Source organism: Myotis davidii, unplaced genomic scaffold (genome assembly GCF_000327345.1).
Source record: "Myotis davidii unplaced genomic scaffold, ASM32734v1 scaffold1437, whole genome shotgun sequence".
Classification (NCBI taxonomy): Eukaryota; Metazoa; Chordata; class Mammalia; order Chiroptera; family Vespertilionidae; genus Myotis; species Myotis davidii.
The window spans coordinates 1,065,449-1,075,943 of NW_006288601.1; the positions used below are offsets into that span (position 1 = coordinate 1,065,449).

General features: G+C 43.9%; 1 protein-coding gene across 1 annotated transcript in view; it reads left to right on the plus strand.

The window, feature by feature from the left end:
- The window catches only part of TERF2 (telomeric repeat binding factor 2), a gene marked incomplete at its 5' end in the record, with an annotated part of 20,822 nt that extends 11,521 nt beyond the window's left edge, over positions 1–9,301 (plus strand). The window contains 5 exons of the mRNA XM_015561767.1: positions 1,230–1,376; positions 2,602–2,708; positions 4,136–4,528; positions 7,687–7,772; positions 9,294–9,301. Coding sequence (XP_015417253.1) covers positions 1,230–1,376; positions 2,602–2,708; positions 4,136–4,528; positions 7,687–7,772; positions 9,294–9,301 — 741 coding nt within the window. The remainder of the gene's footprint in view (positions 1–1,229; positions 1,377–2,601; positions 2,709–4,135; positions 4,529–7,686; positions 7,773–9,293) is intronic.
- Between the last annotated feature and the right edge of the window lie 1,194 nt (positions 9,302–10,495).

Sequence of the window (10,495 nt, forward strand, 5' to 3'; positions counted from 1 at the left end):
CTTTGTTAGGGTTGTTATGTAAATATTCAGCACCTTTAGCATGTTGCCTTTTTTTTATATATATATTTTATTGATTTTTTACAGAGAGGAAGGGAGAGGGATAGTTAGAAACATCGATGAGAGAGAAACATCGATAAGCTGCCTCCTGCACACCTCCTACTGGGGATGTGCCCGCAACCAAAGTACATGCCCTTGACCGGAATCGAACCTGGGACCCTTCAGTTTGCAGGCCAATGCTCTATCCACTGAGCCAAACCAGTTAGGGCTAGCATGTTGTCTTTTATATCAAGGATATTTTACTGTTAGATTGGCTTTTAAATTTTTATTTTTTATTACACAAATTTACATAAGTAATTTACTTGCCCATTTCTGTCTGGTTTGTGACAGAACTTTAAGTGATCAGCACCAGGTATCAGACTATCAAGTTTTGTATCACTTCTAACTTTACTTAATGCTGCCTCAATGCTGATCCTGTAGACCTGAGAATTTGCCTTTGTAGGGACGTAACTCCTCTATTTTCTGGTGCCAAAAGCTCTGTTGATATCCTCTTCTTGGTTTTTTCCCCCCCTTTATTTTTCCTTAAAATTTTAACTTTTGAAAAGGTAACATGTACATAACACAAAATTCAAGAAGGACAACCAAGAGCTTGCTGAAACTCTCTTATCTCTGACTCAGCCATCTCATTCCTCTCTCTTCAGAGGCCACCAGTATTTTCTGTTTTTTTATCTTTTCAGAGATATTCTGCGTATATGCAAGCAAATAAGTGTGCATGTGTCTGTATATGGATATTTGTATACACACATATCCATTCTTCCTGTTCTTCGCATATACATACGTGAGCATATTCTACACACCAATTTGAGTATTCTTGTAAATTGCTTCTTTGACTTACTGTGTCTTAGAGATCATGCTATATTAGCAGATAAAGAACTTCTTTATCCTTTTTGTATTTTGGGTTTCTTTTTTAAGTTTAATAATCTGTAAGTAAATGTATAAAGGCACTTTAGACCCCAAGTTCTTCATCATTGTTTTATAGCTGCATGGTAACCCACTGTGGCTGATCCGTCATTTATGGACCCATCCTTTGTGGTGGGCTCCCCCTCCTTCCTGTGTACCAGTGATTTTTCATTGAGAATGTTGTGAAATTTCTGACAGTGTTGTCTCAACTCATCACTGAATTTTTACCAGAGTCCTCCTTTTCATGTTGCCAATATTGGTCCTTTGTATAGAAACTGAGAAATGATCTCCTGAACATCATCCGTGAAAAGAACTTGGCCCACCCTGTTATCCAGAACTTTTCCTATGAGACCTTCCAACAGAAGATGCTGCGCTTCCTGGAGAGTCACCTGGATGATGCAGAACCCTACCTCCTCACGGTGGGCCTCGGCCTTCTCTTCCCGTAACCATGATTGGCCTTGAGGATGTGCAGGCAATTAGAAAAGGACAACTTTGTTAGAAGTGAAAAAATAAATGTGTGGAAAAGACTTTGAATTATATCCACCATCTTCCTTAATTAATTAAATGCCGTAAATATACAGAAGCAGAGATCCTGACAGAGGCAAATGAAACAAAGATTGTCTCTCTTACCTCCCATTTTTACCTCCTCTACATGTCATTAATCTGTGTGGTTGCTACAGGAGAAAATTCATCTTACAGTCGATGGTGGTTCCCAGAGGAGATGAAGTCTGAGTTAAATTGGGAGGAAGAGTGGTTTATTAGATGTGGTATGATGGGGTTGTTAACAGGAAGAAGGCATAATTGGAGAAAAGGTGTGATTAGAAGTATAAGGCAAAAGAAGCCAAATGAAGACATTCTTTAATTGGATCAAAGAGATCAGCATAAAGAAGGGAAACAGTGAGGCTCAACACTGTTTGTAGAAGAATTAGAACCCAGTCTCTCCTAGTTTTCTTAAACTAGGATTTTGAGAGTGTTGAAAATATGGCTCATAACTGTAGGTGTGCAAGACCTATATTAGGATAGTGTCAATGATCCTAGCAGTCATTTGGCAAATCTCAAATTACTTGTAAAGCAAATTGTCTGGAATAATCCAGGAGCAAGTGTCAGTATACTTGGGCCTGGCCTAGGATCCTTTCCTTTGTGTTCCAGGTAACTGGAAAATACCTACCACTTTCTTTGTGAGGATAGAGTTCGCAGCTCATAAGACATCACTTGTCATTCGGCAAATTTGAGATTTGGCGAATCTCAAATTATTTATAAAGCAGACCATTTGGAATAATCCAGGAGCAAGTGTCAGGATATTAGGAACACTTATTAGTGTGTTCAGACTTGTGAATCAGATTCCCAAGAAGAGGAATGTGAAGTAAAACCACGTAATTAAAGAATTTTTTCAATTCTTTGAAAAAGCAGTACTCAAACTGAGTTCTCCTTCAGCATAGAAACTATGAGCCATTGTTTGAAAAAGAAAAGGAAGAAATTTGAGATCATTCTTGTAAGTTCTCTTGCTTTTTATGTCCTAGTTTATGCCTAGATTGGGTTTGTAGGTGAACATGTTTGCATATTGAGTATGGTCATGGTTAAAGAAGCAGAGAATTAATGAAATTCTGTGGCTTCCTCTTCCTGATGACATCCTTCCTTTCCCAGATGGCCAAAAAGGCTTTGAAATCTGAGTCTTCTGCCTCAGCTACAGTGAAGGAAGATAAACAGCCAGCACCAGAGCCTGTGGAAAAGCCACCCAGAGAACCTCCGAGGTGAGAGATGCCCTTCTAACTTGTTACTGGGTTGCTCATACACGGCACTGTGGAGGTGCAGAGCACACCTGGGAAAATGAGGGTACTGGAAACTGGATGTCGGATCCCTGACAGAAATTCCTGACTGCCCATCCCTCAAAAGTTCCGTCCTCCTGTTGCTCTTTGCCTTGCCCATATTTATTCAGCACTTCCTTGTTGATATCTGATCTGTTAATAGAGTGTTCAGACTGTGAATCAGATTCCCAAGACCAGTTGTGAAAGCAGGGGGCTCACAAATTTAGATGCCTTTGGGGGCCTGGTGGGAAAGGTAAAGGAATGAAGTGGGTCTAGGGTAACTGAGAGCATGGACAGTGACCAGGAGGGCATGCTTTTCAGCCTGTGTGATTGTTGCTGTCCAAGGATGCCCAAGCTTCAGTTCAAATTTTTGTGTGAGATAATTTTTTATTTTTATTTAGTTTTCTCAATTTTTGAATGTTGGTAGTTATCCAGTTTTTAAAAAACACTTGCGTAGGTTAGGCAAAGACACCTGCCAGCTGGGTTTGGCCTACAGGCTGCCAGTTTGCCCTCGCCTAACAGTCTTTACTTAAAGCACACTAGCTATTCCAAACGACAGATGAACTTCTCTTGAAAAGTCAGTTTCTTCTTGTTCCAAAACTGTGTGGCACGCTTCTTATTCTGAGAATTCTCAAGGTCCCATTCACAAGTGTATTGTAGGAGAAAATGGGCAGAATGGAGACCAGTCTTTCACTTTTGCCACACGAGGGTCGACTTGGACAGCTGGAAGGAGAGTTTAGACTTCAGAGTGAAATTGCTGGATTATTAGTAGGTTGTCCAGATGGACTTATATTTGTCAGACACTGTGTAAAGTTCTTACATAATGGAAAACACTGCTGTAGTCCATACAGACACACAGGTTCGATCACACACAAGTTACAGAGGTCTCTGGAGTATCCGTGGCCCTAGTTCCTTTAAGGGTCTCTGATTTGGAGTTTAAAACCCATAGTTTAACTTAAATAGAAGCTTTTGTAAAGTAAGGTTATCTCTCTCTCTCTCTCTGTCTCTGTGTGTGTGTTTTTTTTTATTTGTTTGTTTTTTATTAAAAGTCCTCAATTTGAGGAGTCCTCTGCTAATATGAGCATCAACAGTGGTGAAACTGCCCTGGCCAGTTTGGCTCCATGGTTAGAGAGTGTGGACTGAAGGGTCTCAGGTTTAGTTCCTGGTCAAGGGCACATACCTGGTTTCAGGTAGTAGGGGTGTGTGGAGAAGGCAGCCAATCGATGAGTCTTTCCCCTATCGATGTTTCTCTCTTATCACCCCCTTCCTCCCTCCCTTCCACTCTCTCTAGAAATCAATGCAGAAAAATACCCTTAGGTAAGATTATTTTAAAAAGTGGTGAAACTGATCTTAGTATGTTGCCTTATTTGTAGGCAACTACGGAATACTCCAACCACCTTTGGAATTATGACTCTGAAAGCAGCTTTCAAGACTCTGTGCGGTTCACAAGATTCTGAGGCGATCTTCTCAAAACTGGACCAGAAAGATCTGGTACTTCCTACTAAAGCATCCCTGTCGTCGCCGGCCCTCAAAAACAAGAGACCGAGAAAGGATGAAAACGAAGGTTCAGCTCCTGCTGAGGGAGAGAGTGGCTCTGAACTGCAGCCCAAGAACAAGCGTATGACAATTAGCAGATTGGTTTTGGAGGAGGATAGTCAGAGTACTGAGCTGAGCCCAAGCCTCAACTCCTCTCAGGAAATCATTCCAGCGTCACCGTCCACGCCTGCCGTTCTCAACCAACCCCTTCCCAGGGAGAAGAGTCCCAAGTATGAAGACCTTCTTTGTAGGAGTTGGGGGCTGGTTGGTGGTCCTGGTTGGGCCTGGTATTGCTTCTGTGAATGAAGTAACTTGCATCTAAGCTGTTCACCACCAAGGCTTGCTCAGACTGCTAGAATGTGACTCGGGAATGGGGAGAGACAACATAGCATCCGTGCCAGTTCTGAAGCCCCACCCGGGGCCTCCAGGCATTGCACGAGGGCATGAGGATGAAAGGGTGTCGGAGCCTCCTGCTCATTGCTGCTTCCATTTTTTGCAGACTGCTGAGTACCTTGACTACTAACTAGAGATTTATGAGTATTTACAGTTTTGCACCTTCTATGAGCTTTTGAGACTTGGCAAATTCAGTAAATATTTACTAACCTCTCACATTGTGCTAGGTTCTGTGGAGCAGTGGTTAGAATGCTTTCATTTTGCTCCCCTATCATGACCCCTGACCTCTCTCTCAAGTTTTGTTACCCTTTGTGTCCTCTCATGGATCCTTCCTCCAGGCACACTGGTCTGCTTGCTCTCTGTGGAACACACTGTTTTGTTTCTATTACTGTATTCTTGCTCCCTGTCATTCCTCATGATTGGACTATCATCCCTCCATCACTGCTTGTCAGAATCCCATCCGTCCTTTAAAGGGAAGAGAAGCACCTTTTGTGGGCCAAGTACATTTATGTATTATATTACTGAATCTCTACAATCTTCAGTTACTGATTGTTAGCCCCATTTTATAAATGAGGAAGGTTCAGAAAAGTTGCTAACTGGCCTTAAGTCATTAATCCAGGTCAGTCTAGACTCAAGGGCCCATGGCCTGTACACTACACATCAGCCGCCTCTTAAAAATTCTGCCTCCTCCATGAACCTCCTGGTCACCCTGCTGTAGGTGACCTTGATGGTCTCCCCAGGCCATTGCCATCTGTACTACTGCTCTTTGTTGTAGTTGTTTGGGGACCTGTGCTCTGGCAGCATGTGCTAGGTGTCCTGCGGGGCTGTGGCATCTGATAGGTGAGTCATACTCAGGCACTAAGCTGCACTATATGCACCAATACCAGCATTTGGAAGTGAGTGAGTCACGGCTGGGCAAGTAGATGCAGCTCAACACACTTATTTTCGTTCTAGACCTGATCTCAGTGACTTCTTACAGTGATCTCGTGAGGTGTAGATATTGCCCCATGAACAGATGAGAAAACTGGCAAGAGTGCCTGACCACAATAATTTTATTAATGGGAGGATTTGTGAAGGTTTCAGACATAACCATCTCTCTCATGTGCCGAGGGTATGATATGAAAGCAGAGGTTGGCACATTACAGTCCCTGAGCCCAATCTGCCTGCTGTCTGTTTTTTGTAAAGGATTATTAGAATACAGCCACATCTATCATTTATGTATTGTCTGGCTGAGTTGTCTAAGGCTACTTTTGATGCTACATTGAGTTGAGTAGTTGCAACAAAGACATTAAGGCCTGCAAAGCCGAAGATCCTATCTGGCCTTTTACAAAAAAGGGATCCCTGTCCACGGAAGAGCTGAGCCTGCTCAGCAGGGTTGGTGGAGCAAACCTTGCAGAGGAGCAAATGTTGAGCTGGCCTTGAAAGATGACCTCTTACTCAAGAGGTCATCAAGCATATTGGGGACCTGGGGATTCTAGGCAGCAGGAACCCCTTGCATAAAGGCATGAGAATACCTGGTATGTTCCCAAAAATGTCATGTAGTCTGTATGGCAGGGGAATACAACGCACATGGAGGGAGAAAGTAGAAAAGTCTGGATAGGTAAATGGGCCAGAACTTGAATTCCTATTGTATTCTATCGGGTGGAGGTTCTCAAACTGGGCTTCATATCACAATTACCTATGGAATGTTTAAAAAATACATATTCCCAGGCACCCTCCTACTGAATTAGAAGGGGCTGGGGAATGCTCTGTAATCAGCTTTTCTAACTATGTCCAAATAATTCTAACCCCACTAATCTGAAGGTTTCATAGATACCAGTGAGGGTTCGGAAGAGGTACTGAGGGAAAGGAGAGTGGCTAGACACTGCTGCCAGGCGAGCGAGCAGTTAGGGCCTGGAGGAGCTGGGCCAGTGGAAGAGAGGAAGGCAGGATTAAGGTTTATCACCTAGAGGGCAGGGCCATGACTTACTAGGTTTTTATATGCCCCCCCCCCCCACTTGGCATGAGCAAGTACTAGGTGTTTATTAACCAAATAAAAATAATTACTGGTTTTTGCAATTTAAAGGATCACATGCAAAACTTATAAAGTCCAGCAAAAGGTTAACATTTTAGGTTTTGTGGGACCATGTGTGTGTGTGTGTGTGGGGGGGGTGTATTTTTTGTTTTGTTTCCTTACAATGCTTTGAAAATTTAAAATCCATTCTTAGTTCAAGGGCTGTTCAAAATCCAGGAGCCACAGGCTATCCTGACTTTCCCGGGAGCACACAGCCACTAATAGGATGAAAATCCAGATCTCAGCCCCTTTCACAACACGAGAAATTATCAAGTACCAAACCATTTGTACACGTAATAAATGCCAAGTTGAGAGTAGGTGCAGGGGGTTACCACTGAACTGCAAAAACTATCTGCAGAAAGAGTGAACAGCTACTCAGGTGAAAATGACAGACCCAGAGGTGAAAATTTTAGCCTAGCACTAAAGATAGAAAACTTAAGCTGTCTGACTTTTATTTACAAGTAGTAATTAACAGCTAATACCCTGAGAAGGAAAAATATCCTTTACTTTGTCTCAAATTAGTTATTCTCAGAAATAACATTTTGGGGGATATGATCCAATTAAAAAACAAAGGAAAGTAAATAGTCAATTAGGTAATTCCATAGAAAAACTCATGGAACTCAAGGAGTTTTTTTCAAACTTATGCACTTATTAAGCAAACTGCTTTCATTACTCATTTGCAAAATAACCAGACAGCCTTAAAAATATGTATTTTGAGGGTGGCGGTGATGTATTCAGTGCTGTCTGAGGAGTGGTTCTACAGCCTGATGATGACGCGGAGATACCAGGCCAGGTTAGGATTTAGGAGTTGTATGTAGGTGAATCTCGAATGTGGTCACAGCAGAGCAAGGGGAAATATAAGACTGCAAGTGAGCCAAGGACAGAATATGAATGGCCCAGGGTGAATGTTTTACACCTTGTCTCTCATTGATCTCTCCGCAGATTACCCAAAGGCAAGTGGAACAGTTCTAATGGGGTTGAAGAAAAAGAGACTTGGGTGGAAGAGGACGAACTGTTTGATGTTCAGGGTAAGCTAGGAGATTCTCCTTGGTTTCTCCTTGACACCTGCAAGTGTAAGATGCATGTTACTGTCACATCAGTGTTTCAGAAACTGCTTGTCTCCCAACTAGAAAAATTTCAGGAAGTTCCTCATTGTGTCTCAGGAGTCAATTATATGTCCTTTCCCATTAAATAATGGAGATTGTCAAAGCAGAACTTTGTATTTAATGAAAATTCCTGGTTTTGTTTTAATAAATCCTATCTTTAATTGTAATTGATGTTCTCCCTAAGTCTTTTAATTAGAAAAGGTAGAAGTGGTCATTCCCTGCATTTTTGTTTAGGTACAAAATCTCTTACCAGTTTCTACATGTTTTCTAAGATAAGAAACTTTGCTTTTCAATAATTATTATTGAACTTCCTAGCATTTGCATTAGAATCTCTCCTACCACATATTTCATATGCTAATGGAAATATCTAAAACCTAAACCTGAATTTTGGAGATTCTTTTTTTTTTAGGGGGGCAGAGAGTTAGGAACATCGATGAGAGAGAAACATCGACCAGCCGCCTCCTGCACACTCCCCACTGGGATGTGCACGCAACCTAGGTACATGCTCTTGACCGAAACAAACCTGGGACCTTTCAGTCCACAGGCCGACACTCTATCCACTGAGCCAAAGCTGAGCCAAACCGGTTAGGGCGTGAATTTTGGAGATTCTAAGCACTTTTTTTAAAAAATATATTTTATTGATTTTTTACAGAGAGGACGGGAGAGGGATAGACAGTTAGAAATATCGATGAGAGAGAGCATCGACCAGCTGCCTCCTGCACACCCCCCACTGAGGATGTGCATGCAACCAAGATACATGCCCTTGACTGGAATCGAACCTGCGACCCTTCAGTCTGCAGGCCGAAGCTCTATCCACTGAGCCAATCCGGCCAGGGCCTAAGCACTTTTATAACGCACCACCACCCAATCCATTGCCACTTCCTAGGTTTTGTCTTTTAAAAGTAGCTTCAGTAGCCCTAACCAGTTTGGCTTGGTAGATAGAGTGGACTCAAGGGTCCCGGGTTTGATTCTGGTCAGGGGCATATACCTTGGTTGCGGGCACATCCCCAATGCGGGGTGTGCAGGAGGCAGCTGATCGATGTTTCTCTCTCATCGATGTTTCTAACTCTCTGTCCCTCTCCCCTCCTCTCTGTAAAAAATTAATTTAAAAAAAAGTAGCTTCAGTAGCAAAAACATAGTTGGCAAGATCAAGATTACAGGGAAAATGGGGGAAGAAACAAAATGATTAACAGTGGCATTAAATAGTTAAGAACAACAGAATATAAAAGTTCTAGGAAACATCCACTTCCAATGCAGTCCAGATGTGTGTCAGCTTTAGAAATATGCTTCCACTATAGTATGAAATACTTCATAATTTAAAAATAATCTGCTCTGAGCCACCTTCCTCCATTTTTTTTAATTAAATCTTTATTGTTAGGACTGTGGCATCTGCTGAGACATCTAGCAAGTTTCATGTTTATGCAACTTTGCCTTTTCTTGCAGCTTTTTAACTAGCTCTGATTGCCTTGAAATGGCATGTCTTTTATACTTGTACGAGAGGCCCGGTGCACAGATTTGTGTACATTGAAAAGAAATTAATTAGAAGGTGGCTGGCGGGGCAGGGTGGACATGCCCTGCAGCCAACCTCCCTTGGTCCCTCCATGGCCGACCACACCTGGGGGGGTGCCAGGGCTCAAAGGGCTTCTGCGGAGTGAGCGGGTGTCCCTCTGGCAGGTGGGATCCCTCGGCCTGGCCTGCGGGGATGGGGCTGAAACCAGCAGTCCCAACATCCCCCAAGGGGTCCCAGAGTGCAAGAGGGCACTCTACAAAGTTGAGTGCCCTCAGCAGCTCCTGCATTTAGCGTCTGCCCCCTGGTGGTCAATGCGTGTCATACCTACCAGCCGGTCAGCCAGTCACTTAGCCTGTAGATTAGAGGCCCAGTGTCCGAAATTCATGCATGAGTGTGGTCTCTAGGCCTGTCTGACGATCGAAGCACGAGCGTCTGGCATGGAAGGGCAGGTCCCAGCTGACCTCTGGGCCCTGGGCAGTACCAGGGCCCCCAGGCGTCCCCTCTGCCAGAGTCATCAGGCCCCCATTTGGCTCCCTCAGTGTCTGGGAGCTAGGCTGCAGCCTGGCCCCCCGGCCACTGGTCGCTGTCTGTGGGGCGATAGGGCCCCGCTTGCACCACTTTGGCCTAGCGCTGCCTGCCCACCTGCTCTGCGGTCCCGCTCTCGTTGGGGCCCATCAGGGCTGGCAGCACCTCCACAGCCACCTGCTGCCAGCACCATGCCGCACCACCCCCTGGTGGTCAGCGCACATCATAGAGAGCGGTTGAGCGGAAAATTTGCATATTAGGCTTTTATTATATAGGATTTTTTTTAAGAGACAGTGGAAGGGAGGGGGAGAGACACACAGAGAGAAACATCTTGATGTGAGAGAGACATTGATTGCATCCCACACATGCCCCAACCAGGGTCAGGGATCAAGCCTGCAACTGAGTGAGGTATGTGCCCTTGACCAGAATGGAACTGGGACCCTTCAGTCTGTGGACCGATGCTCTATCCACTGAGCCAAACCAGCTAGGGCATTACCCTGTTCTTCGATGGTTAGGAGTCCGTCCATGCTTAGCTGGGAACTCTGCTCAGGGTCCTTCAGGCTGATGTCAATGCAGCTGGGCTGTGCCCTCACTTGTAGCTTGGGGTCCT